General features: G+C 42.3%; 1 protein-coding gene across 20 annotated transcripts in view; it reads right to left on the bottom strand.

Moving 5' to 3' along the window:
• PDLIM5 (PDZ and LIM domain 5) overlaps window positions 1-21,485 on the bottom strand; it is a 182,918-nt gene extending 161,433 nt beyond the window's left edge. For 6 of the 20 annotated variants that reach the window (XM_037896913.2, XM_037896916.2, XM_037896915.2 and 3 more), the window contains exons 1-2: window positions 21,098-21,376; window positions 16,834-16,966 (exon numbers count right to left, since the gene is read on the bottom strand). In XM_037896913.2, coding sequence (XP_037752841.2) covers window positions 16,834-16,966; window positions 21,098-21,357 — 393 coding nt within the window. In that variant the 5' untranslated portion in view covers window positions 21,358-21,376. Of the gene's footprint in view, window positions 1-16,833; window positions 16,967-17,637; window positions 17,990-18,617; window positions 18,674-20,980; window positions 21,042-21,097 lie in introns of those variants that run through there. The other 14 variants (XM_007063004.4, XM_037896923.2, XM_037896924.2 and 11 more) reach the window with 14 other exon arrangements.
• Between the last annotated feature and the right edge of the window lie 1,746 nt (window positions 21,486-23,231).

Here is a 23,231-nt window from a genome sequence, read left to right as displayed (position 1 = left end):
TAAGGTTTCTGTTGTTCTGCATTCTCACCCAGATAGGATGCTCATATTACATAAAGTTTATCATAAGATCATTTCATTTGCCAATGGGAATATTTCCTGCAACTCTACCTCAATTATTGTAAATACAACCTACTCAAAAGTAGCTGCTTCAATTTGATAAGAAATTAAAAAGAAAAACCACAGAATTTAGAAAATAATATTTTCTCTTTTGAAAGTTAAAAACCATTAACTTTTTTTCAAATCTCCCCTCTTCCCCAATTTCAGCCTTTAGTACAATGGAAATGTATTCTAAGGGCTTGAATAAGATGTGCAGTAAATACACACTTGCTAAAAGTGGGCTTTTAATTTAGTTATTTATTATTTTGGGTTAATTGTGTTTCTACATGCACTTGGCTTAGTGCATTGGGAGTAACAATGTAACAACAAACATTTAACAATACTTAAGTAGTTCCTTTTAAGTATAAAAGAATGTAAAATATTTTTTTAAAAGTGAAGCAGCCATTATTTACCAAAATATCATTAGTACTTATGACAGCAGCACCTAGAGACTCAAGTCAGGAAGGGCCCCATCGTTTCAGGCACTGAGCGAACACATAGTAAGAGCTTGGTTCTGTCCCCAAAGTTAAAAAAATATTCACTGAAAGTAGGAGGGTATGTCTACACAGCATTGTGGAGTGAGCCTCCCAGCCCAGGTCAACAGATGTGGGGGTTAGGGGGTCAACGCTAGCACTCTAAAAATAACTGGACAAACAGTGCTCTGAAGTGGCAGCTCAGGCTGTGAAGTCAACCCCAAGCCTAGGCTTCAGAGCCCAGATTCCAAACCGAACTGCAACTTCAAAGGGCCATCTATACAGCTATGTTTAGAGTGCTAGTGTGAGCCAAGCTAGCCCAAGCTGGGACGCTCACTCCAAAAAGCGGTGTAGACATACACAAACAAAAGCAGGAAGGAGGAGGGTAATGTTGTGTTTACTTGGCTGTTGAAACTAGCTGTATACAGCTGGCAAGGTTGTTTACTTAAAATATGTATAACACAGACAAATAATGTCAGGAAACCTAAGAGGATGGTAATGCAGGAGTCAAGATAGGAAATAAGGGCCTGCAGTAAAGTTTCAAATGTGGACTAAGAGTAAAGGTTGGCTCTTGGAAAGATTAGAGAGGAAGCAGCAGCAGATTTTAGATATGCCTGAGACATGTATGGCAGAAAACACTGGTAATGGACCCGAATGACTGAGAGGGTGGTGGCCTTGTGAACAGCAACAGAAAAAGGTGAGGAGGAATAGTGAAGATAAGATCAAGAGTTCAATTATGACACCATCAGGTTTGAGTTGATGGCAAGGCATTCCAAGATGTCGTCAGAGAGACAAGCAAGGTTGTGGGATTAAATTGAAGAAGTTACGCTGGGAATAAAGGTAAATATGCAAGTTTTCAGTATAATATGGTAGCTGAAGGCATGCAACTGAGATGCTAACTGTCTCAGCAGAGAACAAATTACAGAACACATTTTTAAAAAATGCAGAGAGGGTTAATTATTGCACAAGAGAGTTACATAGTGGCGAGCCAATAAGAACGTTAAAGGCACTGATGATGTGGAGGGCTGAGTCTTGGCAACATCACCAGCCAAGTACTCTAAAATTGTACACTTATGCCCTGTTGCATCTACCGCTGTGGTGAGAGAGTGGCACTTTCTCACTGCAAAGAGGAGCAGGGAAAAGACACCAGCTGTTCCCATCCAACAGAGGAATCTCTCAAAGCAACAAGTCACTACACTCCATGGTTCCTTAATCTTTTATTTTAGCAGACTATTGTAGTCGTTACAATGATGTCAATGAGCCCTTATTTAATCCCAAACCATCCAGCAGAGTTATGGAGCTGACCGAGGCTGTTCTCTTAATACTGTGACAGTAGCAGTTTTCATCCGGTCGTGTATCAAAACAAACTCATGACACTCAAATTTGTAATGATCAGCAGTTTCTAAGTTCAAATGTACACGAACTGATAAAGGGAACACTCCCAGAAAAGGTGCATAGTTCAACAGGCCGGAGACAGAATAAAGTCTCCTCTGATTATCTAGTGAAAAGGGATTTAAGGTTTTTGAAAGCTCAGATCTATAACAAATTTTAAAAGCACTTAAGATCTTCAGCAACAGTTCAAAGAAACTGTTGTTAACTCTAGAGATTGAATGTGATTTCTGTTTCCAGACATCAGATTCCTCTTCCAAACAGCAAATTCCACGACTCTTCAAAAATATGCCAGCTTTAGCCAAAAATGTCAGCTATCACTGTTTGGTTCAACTATTTGGTCTGTAGCCCCAGATAGGAGAGACTTTCACACAATACCAAAAAAGGAAATGTCTTCTTGATAGATACCAGTCTGCCACTTGAGAGCACATACTACAAAAAATAGCTACCAAGGTAAATGAGAGCATTTCAACTGTGTTCACAGGACTATAGCTGAGTAAAACAAACAAGTAAATAACTGTTTACCACCCTCCTTTAAACGAATAGCTCAGTGGTTTGAGCATTGGCCTGCTAAACTCAGGGTTGTGAGTTCAATCCTTGAGGGGGGCTATTTAGGGATCTGGGCCAAAAATTGGGGATTGGTCCTGCTTTGAGCAGGGGGTTGGACTAGATGACTTCCTGAGGTCCCTTCCAATCCTGATATTCTATGATTCTATGAATGCCACTTTTCTCACCCAGAAGGCTTCCCAAACCATTTCATTTACTGCATTCTCCCCTACTGTATTTTCAGCAATACAGAAGAATTAGCTGGTCACGCAGTACATAATCAAAAGGCCATCCAAGTTGAGTTGAAAACAACACAGCGCGGAACATGGGCCATGTCCCCCTGCAAAAAACCCACTCTCTTCTTGCAAACTTGAGTAACCAAATGAGTAAGAATTTAGACTTGATCCTGCAAAGGGATGAGCAGTGAAGCACTTAAGGAGATGCTTAATATTAAGCATGTTAAGTAGTCTCAGGGGGAGGTTTCAGCATAGCAGCCATGTTAATCTGTATTCGCAAAAGGAAAAGGAGTACTTGTGGAACCTTAGACACTAACAAATTTATTTGAGCATAAGCTTTCGTGAGCATCCGATGAAGTGAGCTGTAGCTCACGAAAGCTTATGCTCAAATAAATTTGTTAGTCTCTAAGGTGCCACCAGTACTCCTTTTCTCAGGGGGAGGACACTCACGCTTAAAATTGAGGAGACAAAATGAGTGAGTTAATATTTTGTTTATTGGACCAACTTCTTTGCTGAAAGAGACAAGATTTTGAGCTACACAGAAGCTTTTTGTTTCTCAAAATTAAGCATATGCTTAAGTGCTTTACAGGATGATGGTCAGAGTGTTCAGCAACTTGCAGAATCACACCTAGTACACACACACAAAATATTTTAACTTACGGGCCGAACGTGTTCTTGAGTCTGCCTAAAACAAACTGCTACTACTGCTTATGACTTTTTCCTCACATTTGACAATAGCTGCCAAGAAGTCTGATAGCTAGAATGGGAAAGAGAGAATCCCGTTATCTATAGCCGAGACAGAACAGAGAGTTTGTATAAGCCGACCAGTAGTACTGGATGTTCAAATTATTTAGTTTGTTTGTAATATTAACATGTTTGGCTCGTGCCTTCAAAAAGCATCCAACTGAAGAAAATAGCTCATGAGAAAAGCTTGCACCCACGAGTGCAGATATTACACAACAGAATCTAGTTGTATTAGAACCAAAACTCAGATAGATTGCCACTTGTGATAACCATTAAGTACTCAGTATAATGTTTACTGTTTTCTTTGCTAAGTGGCTGAGTGCAAATAAATATTACCATACCCCAATCAGCACTCTTTTCTGATAAAATTTAAGACCCCCAAAAAAATCAAAAACCCACCCTAAAGTGCTATTACACTATCATCTGATAGACGCACTACTTGCGGTTTACAATTTGGACTGAGATGCCAGTAGATATCTGTTCATTCCTGAATAATTGCTAGTAAAAATACCTTCAGGCACTGTAAGAAAAAAAAATCCTTATTTGGGATGAATACACAACACTGAGATATGCTAAGTAGTTGAGGAAACCAGAAGGAAACCATATGATTTACCACACATAATGTTGATGGTGAAATGTTTACAAGCCTAGAACTTCCCAATTAGTCTAATAAAAGTCAGCCAATTCTTCTACAAGGCCTCTTTTCCTTCAGTGAAGGGAGTGAAGAATCCTCTTACAGATGATAGAGGCCTGAAGAAAGAAAGAATTTAGATACAGTTTTAATACAATAAGTCTAGTCAAGTAATTTTATCATAATTACACTGCCACTTTCAAGAAGAAATGGACCCAGAAATACATTGCACATTGCGACTCATTTTTAAAAGTTCATTTTCTAAAAGGAATTGCTACAATTTAACCATTGCATATGAAAATTTTTAAACATGTCAGATGTTATAATTATAGACTCATTGTGGTTGAATACTTTAAACAGATCACTAGCCTTTCAAAGCTTGCTTTTTAGGCCACTCCCAAATGACAAAAATCCTGAGAGAGAAAAATAAATTTCAGGTTGAAAGTTATAACTTTACCAGCTTTTCTGAACCCCATTTACACTTCCACTTAGATTTTAAAAAATTAAGTATCTAGGCCTTTTGGCTGGAAAGAGCCTCCTCAGCTCTTGGCAATCAGCATTTTCACCATTCCCCAACTACAGACTTGGATGCAATCTTCACATACACCATGTGTTCCCCTTGGAATTCTGCTCTCAATGTCAACTATGTCCCAAAACAGAAAAAAACAGCATTATCTCAATCACCACATATAGGCAGGAGTCCCTATGGCCAGGACAGAGAGGAGGAGAGAGAATCTCCTACAAGCATCCTGGACAAAAGGTCTTAAAGAGATAGCTCTTCCCCACCTTCATGCCCTTGACCTCAGAACCACCTTCTGGTAGATTCCTCATTGTGACAGAATCCTCTCAGTGCCAGTCGAGCACAGATGCTCTCCTGCAGTGATAGAAGCTGTACCACAATATAGGCGACGATAGGAAGCAGCCTCCGCAGTCAGCAGGAACATGGAATTGTTAGACACACCAGCACTGTGACAAGCTTATTTCCCCTGCAACCACACAAGACCATCTCTGCACATCTTCATTTTTAATGAGTGACTCAGCCCACACGTCAAAAGTGAAGATGGGGCACCCGCTGAGAACAGAGCCTAGGCTGCCAGGGTCCAACTTGCTTCAAGAGAGAGGAAGGGTCTTGTCAGATATATTGGCCCAGTTATAGGCCCACTTTTAACACGCAGACATGCACAAAATGATCAAAATATAAACATGATTAAGAAAGAACCTCACTTTTTTTAAAAAATCATCACCTGTGCTAACTACCCTTTCAGACGAGCTATCCTACCTCACCAAGGAGATGCCAAAAGAGCTCCACTCTCCTGCAAGAGCCTCCAAACAAGAACACCATGTAACTCAAGTGCCCACTAAACCAAAGGATGATGAAGGAATGTGTAAGTCAAAATAAGTAAGTAAGGTACATAACTGGAAGATTCTGCCTTTGCTCTGAAAAACATTATTAAAGAAGCCCAAATGAATCATACCACATTCCGCAATAGGAGCTTCTGCTGAGTATAGACATTTCAATTTTTTCCAGCCTCACTGCGTTTCTTTGAGGTTCTGGGATCTCTTTACCCAACCCAGGCATCAGCTTGCCATGAAATGCAGTATGTATGTACGTATTTTAGCCCAGCTGGCAATCTTGCACTCAAAAAATAGTTACTACTCATTACATCTCATTTTAGCTTTTTTTCAAAAACTATCAAAACAAATATGAAATAATTAATGAAAAATAAACTACACGCTCTCTCTCCAGGGTAAATGCATCAAATTGTGATGGTCAGCCATGAAAGTTAGAGACAGGACTGGATACCACATTAGGATATCCCTTAATATAAAACAGGTTAAGCCACACTCCCTCCATAGTAAGTTGAGTCATTTGACCTTTTCAGCAGAGCAATGAGAGAGATTTGGAAGCAAGATTCATATTTTAGCTTATTGGGATTTCAAATAATGGATTATATTCATCTGAGTGTTTCAATATAGGCAAAACTGAGAGCAACAGCTATAGCTAGGGTTGTCGAACACTTTCCATTCTGAGACGCTGTTTTCTATTGCTCCTAACTTCGCTAAACGTTTCACTGTTTAGGTCAAAATTTTCCTTTATGGGTGTCTGCCTCAAGTTAACATTTTAGGACAGTTTTAGCAAAAAGAAGTTCAGCTGTTTGAGAGACCACAATGGGGGGCGGCAATGTTAAAAGAAAAATGTTGACAACTGTTTTGCCGAGCAGCTCTAGCACCTTCATATGCTGGAGCAGAGTTTTGCTAATCACTTTTGGGGACAGCTTTTGCTTGAGATGAAAAAACCCACCCAGATTTGTCTGAGTTATAAGCCTCTGAAATATGCTCTTTCCACATGCTCAGTAGAGGTCTGTTAGAGTTGGCAATAAAATTCTCTCAACATTCCATTTCTACTGATTACGCTGTCTACACCAAATACAGTATGCTCCATCCATGCAATCTTAATTCAGCCCTCTCGTGAATACACAGTATAATACAGTCTAATTACATGATCACATACTTTTTTTTGCCACAAGTCCACTGCCTCATTCAGTGCGCAGGACAGACTGTATTCTGGGAATCAATCAGGATTGTGTAGTCAGTGAGGCTGTTTGTAAGACCAATGGTTCATTCACGACACACCTTTCAAATTCTGTAGTTAATGATGCAGGGGGCTACAGGAAAAGAATGAAGAGTCTCATGGAGAATACAGTTTTGGAGAACTGGATTCTATTCTTGCTTAAGATCACACAGGAAGTCTGTGGCAGATACAAGTCACTCAAACCAAATTTTTCACTGGTGGCCACCAGCACCATTTTCTTCCTTTACCTAATCCAGCAGCAGCTAAATAGGATCATCCAAACAAGTGCAGTTAAACCCCAAATCTATTCAGAGGTGCAATGAACACACCACGCCTACCTATTATTTTTGCTACATGAATATGTAGAGCTGAACGCTCACTGAAAACCTGATGATGCATTTGAGCTCACCTAAATTAAGCCAACGTATGTTTAAAAAAACAAACAACAAAAACAAAACACATCACTATTTTAGCTATCACTTACTAAAGAAGAGGTGGGCAAACTACAGCCCACAAGACCCTCCTGCCCAGCCCCTGAGCTCCTGGCCCAGGAGGCTAGCCCCCGGCCCCTCCGCTACTGTTCGCCCTAAAATCTAAAATTCCCCCAGGGTTGCCACTGGCGCAATGCTCTGGGTGGCAGGGCTCTTGCTGTGCGGTGACGTGGCTGGCTCCAGCCGGGCGGCACGGCTGCCTGTCTTGGTGCTTTGGGTGGCACGGCTATAGCACCACCAGCCACTGGTGCTCCAGGCAGCACGGTAAGGGGGCGGGGGGGCTGGATAGAGGGCAGAGGGGATCGGGGAGGTGTGTGGATGGGGTCAGGGCCGCTGAAACTTTCCTGTACTGCCCCAATTTGTGGGAAAACACAAGGGATGAGAAACAAGAAATGTCCATCTTGGATTAAGCAGCTACAGACAGACTGACACATGCAATGGTGCAAGCAGAAATAATTTCTTGTCGGTACGCTGCACTCATGGGAGGGACACAAAGGAGGAGGGCATGTGACCTCCTCACATGACTCCTCCAGGCCCTGCCCCCAGCTCAGGGTCCCCCGAGCTCTCCCCGTCCCCTCCCCATGATCCACATCCATCCCATGTTACCGGGGGGCGGCGGACAACTTTGTCCTCCTCCCGCTGCACTGGAGACTTCTGCTGTACAGACCCCAGGCAGGAGGACTCAGGAGATGCATCTGTGTGGAAGGGCTGGGGGAGGTACAGTTGCGCCAGAGGAGCGGCCGGCATTGAGCTGCCCGGTGGCCCCATGTTCTGATCCTTTCGCCGCTGCGGTTCCCAGCAGATCAGGGCTCTCCAGAACTGCAGCGGAATGCGCCTCCGGCCCCACCACACAGCCGAATCCTCCTGCCTGGGGTCTGTACAGCAGCCCCACTGGAGGCGCTGCACGTTCTGCTCCTTTTCCTTCTGCGGCTCCTGGGAACCGCAATGGGGAAAAGGAGCGGAATGTGGGGCCCCGGGCAGACCAACACCAGCATCTCCTCCAACGAGGATGCTGTACTACTGCCAGCCCGCCCTGTCCGCCGGTGGAGCTGCTGTACAGACCCCAGTCAGGAGACACAGCTGCGTGGAAGGGCTGGGGGCGGGCGCCTCCTGTGTCTTTCCAGTACTCCATACCAGCTATAAATATCTTACTGGTATGGCATACCGGACTGTACCACCATACTTGCACCACTGAACATCAGTTACTTTCTGCTTAACTTTCCGCTCTGCCGTGTAATGGTAGTCCAAAGTTTTCCTGCTAGGGGTTCAGTCTCAGTCCTTTCTTTGCCCCAGAAAACTGACTGGTACAGCTTCTTGCAGTCCAGAGAATGCAATATTGCCCTATCTTTGCTAATCACAGCTGAAACTCGATCACACAAGATAAAGGACCGTGAGGAGAGAGACTTCTATTTTACCTTGAGTTTAGGAGACCGCAGAGCAGGATGTGTGCGAGTGTGAGAACATGTTTCATCCACCTTTAGTGCTCATAAAAATGGTACTGGTTTGACAGCCCTTAGGTCCTTTTCACATAAGCAACGTCAGCACAATCCCTTCTCAGTATCAAAACATGTTTTACTTTTCATGGCCATTCAACCATTCACCTCTCTTCAGAGACTGCCAACCAGAGAGCCAATTTGTACAATCTCCTTACAGAGGTGAAGATTGATTGAGAGCATGTTTCCTTGCCTACAAAAGTAGCTTACTTTGACACAAAATATAAGCTATAATATTAATCAGTTTGTGTCTAATGATTGGGGTAATGTCACCCTTTCAATACTCACATCGCCTGAAACACGAGGGACAGTTTTCTGTCACACTTTCCCTTAAAACAGATAGCCTGATAATATGAGATCTGTTCTTAAAATCCCAAGACCAATGTTATCTCCTCCTGGCTCTGTACCAAAACAAACAAACCTTTGAAGGCTATGTCTCTTCTCACAATGCCCTCAAAGATAACTATCAGGAATGAATAGTGAGAAAAAGCAGTTCCACTAAAAATAGATTCTTGAAATCGCAGGAAGTTCACCGAGGTTGGCAGGCCACCAGGCTCAAATACAGAGAAAGCAAATAAGTCTAATTTCTTTCCTATTAATATTCAAAAGAAAGTCCCACTTTATGGCCTGCGCAAGGAAATTTCTATTTTTTTCTAATCCCCTGTAAATGTTTACCCTTCTGCTACATTTTGTGCCTAGTGACACAACCTGACCCTTGGCCTGCTACTCCCCTACCTTTGCATGTTTCCAAGAGAAGTTAACAGCCCTGTTCCCCTGCCTCTAATGACTTCACAGGACATCTATAAAAGCAAAAGACGTGGCTTCCAAATATTTTATATACATTGTTTTACACAGTGGTAGTAGGACACTCAAATGCAAGCTACCATACAATGAAATGTGTTTCAGAATAGTGTTCTCGGGGGAGGAAGGTAAGGTGTCTCCCAACTCACTGGGCAATCAACCCAGGTCTCCAATGCCAGAAGCTGCCAGTAAGAGCCCTGTCCCAGGTTCATAACTCAACATCTTGCAGGATAGTGCACATAGTTACCAGCACTACTCTTGATGTATTTGCCAGGAGGAATCAAAAGTTATTCTCCTGTTTCTCTCAGGGTTTACTCGTATGAGTGAAATTCCACTTTATTTGCTTTGATTGCCCCACATCCCAATCATGGTTTGTTTGTTTTTAAACCAGACAGAATACATGTGGCCTAAAATAAATAAATCAAACAGACTCAACCCAGTGGGAACTGACAATCCCAAGACCCAAGCGTCAGCTCAGTCAACATTTAAAATGTCTTGCTGCTTGATTCCCTTCTTTTACAATTATTTTCACAGATGTTAGCATTATTTTTTTTAAAATAGATAGTTTCCAAGAAATCCTAATGCCACACCTTGGAATACAAGTGGCACAACCTATGCAGATCCTGAGTCGAAGTTACATTAACAATACAAAGGTGGAGAGAGGAGTTTGTTTTTAGACAGCAAAGATGCTGCAGAAACACAAGCTTTGTGCAGAAAAAAAAAATTACAGGCATCCAATCATACATACAGCTTACAGGATAAGGTTATGTCTTTATAGATGTCAACAGAGGGAAAAAAAGCCCAAGATTAAAGGGGAGGCATGAATTTCCTAACAATGACCCTCTGACACTGAGTCCACAGGCGTGGGGGAATGGGTTCTTTGCTCCATTTATAAAATATAGGCATTATTATTTATATACTAGTAGCACTTACAGGCCCCAACAAGGCTGTACAGGACCAAGCACAATGTAGCTCAAACACAGAGTCCCTACCCTGAACAGCTTACAACGTAAATATGCACAACAGACAGAGGGAAGTATTATTACCATCATTTTACAGATGGATGACTCGATTATTCTCAGTCTCTCAGTTCTCCCAGCCTCTCACAGGAAGTTGAAGGCACAGCTGGGAATTGAACCCAAACCTCCCAAGTCTCTCGTTAACTACAGCACCATTAAAAACCAGTATTCTTGGGTACATCTTTAAAGCCCATGTTAATATCATCATACGCTATCTAGGTATATACTGTGCTGATCATCTCTTTGGTATCTTTATTCTGATTTAGCAACATCACGAACATTGTGTCATAAGTAGGGATGGGTGTTTTTATTTTTTTGAATGGGCAGGATGGGGGAGGAACAGTGCGGGGGAGTAAGGGGGCAGGGAAGAGAGAGAGACACTGACTTCTTTCATACACTTTGCCAGAATCAGGCAATTCAGGCACTGTGAGAAGCTGGGAAGCTGCCAGCTGGAAGATTTACACAGAACCTACCAGTGTAAGTAAAACGTATAAAGAAGATTGTTCTTCAAAAACAGTGTTACCTACAGCTGAGGAGAATCAAGCCAGACAGAAACATTTCTCTTGAAAGAATCCCTTTCACCAGTATTTTCTAACAATTAATTTTATATTTTTCCCATAAAGGGGCTGCTTTATTAAGTAACTTTAAAATTGGCTTAAATATTAAAAAGCTATAAAATCCTTTTCTAACTTTGCTTAATGTTGTTCTATAGCAACACTAAACAAGAAAAGCCTGAAAAATCCTGTCACCTTTGAAAGTTTACAGTCCCTATTTTGGCACATTACAAACATATCATGCTTACATTTAGCATAGATGGTTGAAGCTCTCTCAAGTTACCATAACACAATGAATGCAACATTGACACCAAACACTGCTGTTCATTACATCCTGCAGGGGACAGCAATTTTGACAACTCTGACGTTACAGTTCTATTTACTGAGTTTTATCCTGGTTTTGTTAGTCAAGTACAGAGCTCTAACGAACTATCAGAAGTTTCACGCAAATAAACTAATGCAACATCTAAAGAAGTCAGAATATAGAAGAGTTGCCATTTCTACAGCAATATTAATGAATGAATATTAATATTAATATTAATATTAACCACATTGCACAAATGCAGCATATTGTGTTTTCTTTGTTATAAATATTGCTTATACATGTTTACCTTGTTAAGCATGTTATGCATGATGTGGACAGTGTTTGAGTTAGTGCTACTGTAGAAACCTTACCTAACCTCTTTAGATTCAACTGTATATCCTTAAAATTGCATCAATTTCTTATTTTTTTTTTTTAATTCTAAATGCAGGTGGTGGTGAGAGAAACCTGTCCTTAAGTCCACAACCAAAAGGAATGATCCAGCTGGCAAAGGCTAAATGGTATCTATCAATGTCATTCCCAAGCTGTCTACTCAATCAGTCAACCAGACTGCCTGAGAGCATGGCCTTAACTACGTATCAGTGATGGCTAATTTGTCCTGCAGATACTTTACTACTGGTGATTAGTAAAATAAATTAAAAATAACCAGCTTGATCATCATAGTCCAAGAGGAGTTTGCTGGGCTGGTACTTATAAAAAGATATTTTTCTTAAGTAGAGGAAATTTTATATAAAAATAATTGAGACAGTAAGTATGACTGCAAAAGTAGCATTGTAGATTTTGATGTTATCAAGCATAAACACAGCCAAAGCACTGGGCCATATCATCCAGTATCCTGAATCTGGCAGCAGCCAGTTCTTTACGTTCCAGAAAATAGTACACACTAACATGTACACCGCTGTATATTGATTCAGAGGCAAAACAGTTTATAAGCTTGAAACAGATTTCATTATGGCTATATAGTCAGTCTGCCTAACTACCAACGTTGTTGATGAACATGAAGTCAGGTAGCCTTTTTTATTTTAAATACAGCAAAAGTAGGAGTCTTTGTTTCCTATGGCAGTAGCTTCCAGAAGCGGATACCTTGCATCTAATGTTATTTGCTTTTATTTGCTCTAACTTTACTGCTCTTAAATTGTAACATGTGTCTTGTTTTTGGATTATACAACAAGGTAAAAGGCAATTTACATTCTCCTAATCTTCTCAGTTTTGTTTACTTTATTTTGATCTGTTTGTTTATTTTGCCAAATGAAACTAGTTAGGTTATACTGAGATGCGTCCAATCTTTGAAGATCCCCAATCAAGTAATCTCCATTTTCATTTATTTCAAGCCAAATAGTTTTTGCATTCTCTCCATATGAAAGTACTGCCATAGCATTTGTGTGACTCACAGATAAAAAAGAGAGTTTAACAATCAGCCCAGTCTCCTGCTGCCAATGAGGCCTACAAGAAGCGGGATCAGGCCCATATATCAGTCTTTATTAGGGGTTGCAGCCACAACACAGAACAAATCAGAGCACCTGTACTTTTCTTCTTCCACATACCGGGTTTGATCCTTAACTTCAGTATTTGGAGCAGCCCCATCAGATTAAAGTTAAACACGTGCTTAAGTGCATTGCTGGATGGGAGCCAGAGTGCGCAACATCTTGAAGCATCAAAGCCGTAGTTCAACCTTCTCACTTTGAAAGTATCCCAAAACTCACATCCTGCAAATGTGTGTCTCCTCCCAAAACCCTCAAAACTTCCTATAGTCCACCCAAATTTCTCTGCCAACTACTCCCTGGATCTTTTCCACACATCCCTGTATTTTTGCATGGCTGTGTGTCACCCTTTAGATTCAGAGCATACTCTTGATTAACATTGTATATATAAACTCTTTTTTGAATAGTAACATTTCGGTATTACTTTAACAATGTCACTCAGTCATGGCAAGCACTACAAATGCTTTATGGGATTCAAATTTAAATACACAGTGTACAAGTGTATCATGTCAAATAGGTCACAAACATTTGCACTCAAACTAAAAAAACCCTAAATTCACACTTGCCACTGCAAAAATTTCAATGGAAGAACTCAGTAGTCTACTATTATTTTTCTAGTAATAGCACCACTGATTAATTCCATTAAAATAGCAATATGAATGAACTTTAAGAAAAACTTTCTTGAGACAGTCATGGGAGATGCAAGTTGGTTAAATTAAAGCCTTTTACTTAAGAACTTGACAGGTTATTTCAATACTGTCAGGAGACCAACTTACTATTTGTCAACTGCAGAGAATATTGTTGTTTTAAGTATTGTTTAAACTTAATGCAAGGAGTTAAAACAAAGCTACAGCAAGAGATTAGTTGTCAACACAATCACCAAGATTCACCATCACAGCCCAGAATGAATTCCAGGCATGACTGCACAAAACCCAAGAAGGTCATGAGAGACAGCAGGACCTTTGTAAGGGAACAAAAATAACTCTGCTGCTTGGTTACCTTTTTTATTAAATCAGTATGTTCAAAACTCTTTAATTAGCAGTCTAACTACAGAGGAAAGGCATTTATGCTTCACTGGGAAGAGAAGGATGGCGTGCTGTACATGCTGTGCTAGTGCATAAGGGACACACGACGGAACTCTTCAAATCATCAGATAGTTTTGGTATGCAAATCATCCTCCTCAGTACATTTTAATTCCAGACCAAACACACACACACACAGTCCTACTTACAGTGAAAAGAAACAACCCAGAAGGGGCGGAGCTCAGGTAGAAGTGCCAGATTTTACTTATTTTTTTTAATTTTGGCTCAGAGAGATTATTATGGCCCCAATCCTGTAACATGAGCTACTCAGATGGAGTCTTAGGCCAGCTGGCACGGGATCAGAAGACTGGGGATTTCAGATTCAATTGTTTAGACCAATTTGCGTATTTCTTTAGCTCATCCCAGTACAACAGCACATGTATGTATGTACCACATGGATTAAGCAACGCTAGTCAAGGATAAGTGTAGTACATAATCTTAAAATATCGTTCCCTCTCTCTGCAAAGCGCCTGGTTTAAATCAACCCTCTCATACTGGAGCTGCACTCTGGTTCTCAAACACACCAGGAGCAGTAGTAGTATTTTCTATCATTTACCATGGTTTGATAGGTATTGGGATGTGCACCAAATAAGAGGTCCTGACCGAAAAATGTCTACCACCTATGTTTCAACAGCTTTACAATCATTCCTCGCCACGTGAGCAGTTCATACCTGCAACTCAAAAGGTTAAATCTCTAGGTGCAACCAGCTGCACCCATGGTTTAATCACAAGCATAGTTCTTGCCCACGTAAACTGACAGCCATCAAATTAGAAGCCCAACTGAGACCTAGTTTGAAAAAATCCAAAGCCTCAAGTGACAACAAGTTTGATCCATTCAAAAGCAAGCCAACCATGCTGAAGGATCTAGGGGCACATGAATATAACCCAGACTTTAAGAAATGTGGTGGTTCTTTGAAAAGTGACTGTAAAAACAATCTTCCGAGATTCCACGTTTATTCTGTATCAGTAACTCAAAATCATTTATTGAGATTCTCCTGTCAGTCATGCAAACCTCAGCCTAGGTTTAAAAAAGTATGCAGTACACATTCTGGTTCAGGCATCAACTGTCGTAAGTTTGTTATTTATTTGAGGTCATTTCTCTAGCACTCCATTAGGTATTATTTAAATAAAATAGGCCACAGGACCAAAATTTCACCTTTATCTCAACAGTGTAACCCACAGCTGAATAAGGTTACCTAGGTCTAAATGAACCAGCAGTATTTGGACCTGCAACTGAAAAAGCGAAGTTTGATGATGCAACAGAAACCAAATCCCTCTCACAGGGCAGTACAGACACTGCACTCAACAGGTGTAAGAAGTAACTTATCTGTGTCACTGAAGTAAATAGGGTGGTGTCGGGAAAGTGTTGGGGGAGTGAGGGTGAGAGAATCTGTTAAATAAGATCCCATTTTTACATAAATACTTTTATAGTAGAATTGCCCTTCAAAAAAATTGGCTTACACGGAGGAAACACATATTAGAGAAGTAAAATGAACTCTTCTCTAACTAGGATTCCTAATATTCTGAAAGCCTCAACATTGCAAAGTTGGTATAAATATGTTATACATGCCAAATAGAACAGCCTCAGACATTTGAGGAAGGTTTTGAAACTCAGCCTACATCCAAAGAAAAATATCCATTAAACACTATTTGAGGGTCGTGAACTCTAGCTAGACACTACATTGCTATTTGTACAAAGATTTTCTCTCTTTTGACTGAGCTCCTCAAATCCTTTGAATAATAGCAGTTAAGAGCAATACACTATACAACACCCGTGAGAAACTGGCATGTTCATTCAGGCACATTTTAATGAAACACCGTTCACAACTAAGGCACCCAAGTTCCCTCTAAGCTGCGCGGTCACTCAGAAGGCTATCAAGGTAGGGAGAGGTGCCTCTCCCCCAGCCCCAGAGTTACTCTGGTGAGGTGCCTCTCCCCCAGGCCGCTGTAGCGAGAGAGGGCTGGGGGGTGTCCTCTCTCCCTGGCCCCGGCCCCACCCTCAGGGCAGCCTGCACCACAAACCCCTCATCCCCCCTACACCCGATCCCTCTGCCCCATCCCGGAGCCCCCTCCTGCACCACAAGCCCCTCATCACTGGCCCCACCCCAGAGCCTGCACCCCCAGCTCGCACCACCACCCCTGCACCCTATCTCTCTGCCCCAGCCCTAAGCCCCTTCCCACACTCTGAACCCTTCGGCCCCACCGGCGCCAAATATCACCTCCATATTGGTGCACATAACAAAATTCATTCTGCACATGGATGTAAAAAGTTAGAGAGAATATTGTACTGCACATAGTTTAACTACCTTTTTTTAAAAAATTGTAAATAGGAGGATTTTGCAAGAATAGATACTTAAAGACCATACACTCAGTTAATATATGGTGGATACACAGAGGCAACATGAGCTATTTTCTCATTAAAGATCCATGCCCCCTCCCGCTTGAGAGATATGTGTCCACTTCTGCCCTCCATCACCAGGGGGGAGGGTCAAGCATCCTGCTGCTCAAAAGCTAACTTTAGCGCAAGACACGATCGAACTTATGTCAGCAACTTTCCACCTCGGCTTCTTACACACACATCTACGGAAGCAAGGATGAAAGGAAATATTTTTATCTGATGCTTATAAAAAAAAAAAGCAAAACACTGTTACAAACATTTGCTCTCCCCAAGGAAACACGGTGGGAGGCCTCAAACGTTCAAGAAAATTAATTTTCCCAACAGGTTTAAAAAAAAATAGCCGTTCCATCATCCTAAGGGACAAGGTGACACCAGCTGTACAAGTGAACAGCCCTCACATTCAGCAAGATGATCATATTGCAGAAATACGCATCTTTGCAGGTTTCAGGTACCACATGATGGAGCAGACATTTTTGTAAAGTCTATAAAGGCAAATATGGCTCACCCTAGAGATGGTCAAAGGCATGTTGAAGTCTTTTCCACCTTGAAGCCTAAAACCCCAAGGAGCAGGGCCGACCAAAGACACACTGTAGTTGCTCATGGTGTTGGATGCTGAAGGTCTAATTCCAGGTAAGTGTCTGTGGAAGAGAGGATTAAATTTTTAATGTAAATCTTAACAGGATATATACACAATGAAATGGAAATGCACACCGTTAACTTTAAAAGGGGCCCTGTCCATTTAAATATATGTTGCAAACAATGTTTTTCTGTTCTGTAACACCTTATATGAGTAAAAGTGAATGGACTTGAAAAAGTCTAGTTTGTCACCATTTGTGCTTTTTGGCCTGTCAGCTAAGAAAAAAAAATAATTTAGTTTTACTTTCTGATTCTTAGCACTGCAATATTTTGTTTTCACGCACTGCATGCAATAATTTTTTAACAATTGTTTTCTTCAGAAAAAAACGTGGAAATATTTCCTCTAGGCTTTTGTTTGGAGGTTATTTAAGCTGCTTTTTACAAAATGCAAGCATTGGACCAAATTTAAATGGACAGTGGTCCTAAAAATTTCTTAAGTACATACAAACTTTAATAGTTCATGTAAGAGATGTTGGCTCATTAATTTCCCACAAAATCTATTTCCTGTGGTATTATGTATTTAGTCACAGGTACACAGGTATGTTTACGACATAAAATCTCATTCCCAAGGAGCGTGCATATTTTGGTAACACATTCAAATATCAAAAACTACAAATTTTAAATGTCCAAGTTACTCAGAGGGAAAGATGTTTTTTCTTCTTGGCATTTTTACCTACAGTTTAACGTACATCCAACATCCAATTCCAATTCCCTATTAGGCACATAAAAGGCGTTACAGAAGAAATCAAAAAGAAATGCAAAAATGTATAACCAGAGAAAGTTGTGTACCAAACAGCAAGGCAACTTCTTTAAACTAAAAAAAAGCATTTTAAGAGAATCCCAAGATGATTTCCCCTCCTCCCCAAACAAGGATGAAGGATTACCTTTAAAAAGCACGCTGTGCACTTAATTTTGTTGCTCAGTGTCAAAGATAACAGCTTCAGCTGCACCACATATAGGCAATATTACAATGACGTCCTAGGTAGTAGCTGCCTTCTATTTTTATATATTTGAAGTGGGGAGGGAGAGAGAGTGCACACACTAAGGGGTGGATTACTGTAAGACTACACCAAATCACTGTAAGATTCCATAGTTACTTAATACAAGAGATTTAAGGTGGAACTTCAGTCAAGTAGAAGAAAGTGTGTTTCAAATATTATCAAGTACGGCAAGAATGATTTCTCACTATACTTACACTACAGGTGACTTATTTTTGAAGCAACAGATTTAGGGATACTGTACGACTAAAACAATTTCATTTCTATAGGGAGACTACTACCTGGGAAGTTCTACAAAAATCTCTCACCAGAAGTTTAACAATGCACTAAAGTAATTTCTTGAGGAAAAATAATGTAATTATATAGATTTCCAGATACACCTCATCAAAAAAGAGTCAAGCTATACAGCCTTGTTTCCCTAATAAGGGCCAAACTGTAATAGTCTTATTCACACCAGTAGGTCCATTTAACAAAATAAAAAGAGCATTCGGGTAAGGCAGGCTAACAAGATAACCTTTAGGAACTACAGTACTACTCCAAGCCAACAACAGAGATTGTTTCAGAACTGAAGCAGTTCCTGAACTACTTACACCCTCATGCCAGAAGCCACGAAAGGACCACTGAATTCTATGAGAACAGAATCTGGCTCACTTACGTCTCCATCTCCTGTGCCCCCCTCCGCATACACACATCTGACCAAACACAGGCCCAGAAGGCCAATGTCTCCCTAGTTCAAGGTTCCTTCCTTCCCTCCCTCCCCCTCACTCACCCACGTGAAAGGGAATGTCCACAGAGTTTGAGATACGATCCTTATAGGACCTACACACTAGTTCAAGCAAGAATTATTCTATGTACTAAACACTGAATCCCATATAAATATGCACTTTAGTTTACTAAAGATTATACTACCATATAAACATGTTTTGTTCTCCCTAAAGTAATCGCACTAAAATTATAAGCGATCACGAATTAATGACTGTGGGAAAAGGAACCTTATCTAAGCTGCTGGGACACACCAACACAGATTGATCAGTAAGTTGACAAGATTTTTTTTCCTAACTCGGAGCAAAAGTTAAGCGTGTGAATAATTTTTCTTGTATGCGTTAAAAAAAAAAAAAAAAAAAGAGAGAGAGCAACTAACAAAAAGCCAGGAAAAGATACTGTAATTTTTTTTATTTTTTTTTGGTAACTAACTGCAAAGGAAGGCATTTGGCATGGTAAGGTATAATGTGCTCTTCCCTCCGCCCCCCCAGCCCCAGCTTTGAGCTTGCAGTAAAACATCTGCATCTCATAAACTAGAGAACTTATTGGGATGTGGGGAAAGAAAACTAAAGAAACACCCTAAGAAGATAGATTTACTGATCTGTTTATGTCACCGTTAAAGATACTGTATCTGGTATGAAGGAGAGGTATCACCACGTGAATCGACAGAGCCCTGCAAATCCACGGATGCCCGCTTTATATTCGTGGATGCAAATATCAGCAGACATGTTTGCAGATAAGCAGATGGGTGTGGATCCAAATTTTATATCTAGAGCCCAAATCCACGGCCCATGTTTGCATATTGGATGTGGATATACATTTTGTGTCCGCGCAGGGGTCTATGAATTGACTTTGTCTCAAAGAAAACATTGTGCAATGAACTAGCTAAAGGCTAAATTGTGAAACTCTCACTCATGTTGATGAGCGTTCAGTGAGCCTTTTGTGTAAGTGCTCAACAATGCATTTCCCCATCTAATCATAAATAAGTATATATACCATCGCCCTCTGTTGGACAGAATCAGAATTGCTCAACCGTAGGTCATACCTCCAACAGTGCTAATAGATAACATTACCCAGATGATATTTCCACTAAAGTGGTCAGGGCCTATGATTCTGGGGAAATCTGGTGTTCTGCTGTAGTGAAGACTCCAGTGTCCCCAGTGTGCAGAAAAGTGACAAAGGTGACATCTTAGACATATTTGTTTCAGTATGAAACCATCAAAGTCAGTTTGGTTTTATATGTGCAGTCCCAAGTCATCCACAGAATGCAGAAAAGGCAGCATTAAACACCACATCATTAAAAAAAAAGTATGCCTTGGCATACAAGTGAAACTTCTGGCTTTACTGTTCCTGTAGCTATCTGATTACAAAAGTCCCCACAGGCAGGAGGAAATGCATGGCCATGATGATCAAACAATTACACGCCCTAAACCTGCCCAACCCAGCTCAGCTATGAATTTTCCTTTTCAAATCCTTTTTCTCCCTCTTGACCATTTTTGGTACTACTTTGTGCAACAGTTGCATTTAAACACCAAAACAGAGACTCTGGGGCGGGCACAAGCCGGCACGGGCACACGCACAGAGCGACATACACAGGCTTGCAGCGCTGGCACCTACAAAACCAGATTGACTCTGGCGCCCATTCTCTTTGGTTCTTTGAGTCGAGTTCTCGAAAGAAAAAACAAGTCGGGTACACGGTAAATATTATTAAGAGCGCGGTGTGTGATGTTTCCCATAAAACAAACGCCGCGGTATAGATGGCAAAAAGGGCTTTCAACGGCGGGGGGACGGGGACCAAACCCATCGAAGTCAGTCGCGAAGCCAATAGCAATTCTGATCAATTCAACGGGACCCTCGTTTCGACACCGCCGCTTTTCCCTCCCGCTTCTCTTCCGAGTGACTCTCCTCTCCCCACTTCCCCGGGGGCGTTTCTGACCTGCCCAGCCTCCTGGAGGCTCCAGAGGGCAAGCCACCGCAGCCCACCCCACCCCGCGCTGCACCAAGCGCCTTCTCCCGCCGGGCACTGCGGGTGGATGTCTCGCTCAGGCACTGGGGGTGCTGCTCTCCGCCCCCGACCTCGGGAGCCCGGCGCTGCCCCGCGCAGTGCCGGGCGCGGCTCTGCCCGGAGCCCCGGACACCCCCTACCCCATGCACTGAGCCCCGGGAGGAGGCACGCTGCAGCATAGAGCTGCCCCCCGCCGCCCCCCGGCTCCTCTCGCAGGTGCCCCTCCCTGCCGCCCGGCTAGTTCTCAGCACCTGAGCGTCCAGCCCCCTCGGCCGGGACACGGCGCTCAGCAGCAAATGCCTCGCCTCGGCGCGCCCGGCCGGGCGGGCGGCCCCTTTCCCCGGCCGCGGCGCTCGGCACCTGCTCACCTGGGAGGCTGCAGCCGCCGCGCGGAGCCGGACGCCCAGGCGAGAGCCACGGAGCTCGCAGCTCGTGTGAGAGGCTGGGGCTGCGTCCCGCGGGGCTCGTTCTCACTTCCGCCTCGCTCTGCTCCTCCCCCGCGGCCCAGGAGGGATGGGGAAGTTCTCCGCGCTCCAGCCGAGAGAGAAGGAAGCCCTGGCAGCCTGCACCGGGGGGCACGCGGGGGGAGGGTTAAAGGCCGGGACAGCTGACCCAAAAGATTGCACATGCACAAACAAAGGCCCAGGCCTCCAAGAAAGGGCAGCCAGCGCCTAATTAAGGAGGCGCAGGGGATGCAGAGTCGTTGTTAACAGCCCAGTGCACGTTCCCCTGCATGACACCTCTCCGCCACAGAGATCCTGGACACGTGCCAGGACCTTGAAGGATTTAAAAGCAGAGTTCCCCTTAGGATACAGTCATTTAAATGAGATACAATAACTACCCTGGAGGAAGAGCCAATGGTAATAAGACCAGTAACAGAATCAATATCCACATCTGTACTGCAGTAACAGCTGTAACACTTAGGCTGGAATGCTCAGGCACCTGACTAAGTTGTGCTGGGCACAGCAGGTTAAAGGCGCACAAGTGATTGGGCCAGTTGTGCCCCATCCTCTCCCAATACTGGAACCGGCTATGGGGGCAGTTCGCCAAAGATCGCCAGAAATTGTTCCAGGCCTGCTTCCCTTCCCCTGTCATGCCCTCAACCCTAGAGCTAGGGCCACAGCTAGTTCCAGACACCCTCCCTGAAATTCTTCTATGCCAGGCAGAACAAAGGGCTAAGATCTAGTCCAATGAGCGTGCGTTGACTAGTAAGAAAAATTAATACAGTTCTTTTCATCTTCAAAGCACTCTACACATAAGCTAATTAATACAATATTTCTAAGTAAGAATTAGCCTCTCTATTTTACAGCAGGAGAAATTGAGTCAGACAAGTTAAGTGATTAAGTCTAGGATGCAAGAGAAGTTATTGATAAAGTCACAGTAAGAACTGGAAAAGTTCTGGCTGTCAGACCCATGTTTCAACCCCTGGACATATGCCTGTGGAGGATGTGTGTGTGTCCACAGACCATCAGTTCTTGTATTCACAGATGTGTAATAATTTCCCCCCCCCCGTCTGAATGTAAACTTTGTACCTTACATCCTCCGCTATAGTTAGCAGTGACACTGGAGCTAAAGTCCCCTCGCTGTAAGAGACTATGTATGGTCCATGGGGGCTATCAGCATTAGAACTCACTGCCTATCCTGGTCTGAAACAGGACAGAACTGCTTTTTTTCCAGAGCGTATCGCATTGCTCAACCATCTACCAAACTTTCAGGGAAGGAAAAGTCCCAGAAAGGCTAGGATTTTAGGGTGGGGGAGGGGGGCACTGAGTTAATCTCTAGTTACTTCCTAGCGTGGAGAAGCTGCTGGGAGGGTTTTAATATTTTTTGTTTTGTTTTTATTTGCTTTGATTTTTTTTTAAAGGCAAAAGCACCTGGAGCCTGGGGTAGGCACTTTTAAAATGTATTTGTTAAAAGTGAAGAGAATTATAGTGAAAAATGACTTGCAAAAGAAAAGATTTATCCAATTAAACAGTTACACTAAATAATATACAATTCGAGTTAACTTAGCCCTGATGCTGCAAGGTGATCTGCATTCAAATGGAGCCTTATTAACTTTAATGGGGCTCGGCTTGGACACAGAGTAGCTTGCAAGATTGCAACCTTGGTCTCCCACTCCCCACCTTCAGAGCTTTTTACTTTGGCATGCAAGGGGCCCAGCACCTAATTCCATTAGCTCCAGTAAAGCCACTTGCGAGTAAGAGCTGTAGCACAGAGCTTTAAGTGTGCTCTGTGTCTTTTTTAACTTGACTATTGATAATCTTGATTTTTTCCCCCTCTACTGAAACTGTTTTTAATACATAAAGATATGTATTTTTTTGGTAATGCTTCCTCTCATACCTTCTCCCCCAAGCATCTCTACTCAAGCTAAAAAGAAAAATCACCCTTGCAGGCCGAGACAAGCTCCATCACATGATTGTTAGTTCAGGGAGGTAAAAGTTCCCCCTAACAATTATTTTTCATTCTGTCACAAGGTTTTTAGGTCAATTTCACGCTGTTTTA

Source organism: Chelonia mydas, chromosome 4, assembly GCF_015237465.2.
Source record: "Chelonia mydas isolate rCheMyd1 chromosome 4, rCheMyd1.pri.v2, whole genome shotgun sequence".
Lineage (NCBI taxonomy): Eukaryota > Metazoa > Chordata > Testudines > Cheloniidae > Chelonia > Chelonia mydas.
Note: the sequence above shows the minus strand (reverse complement) of the source record. Positions and strands in the feature narration are given on the sequence as shown.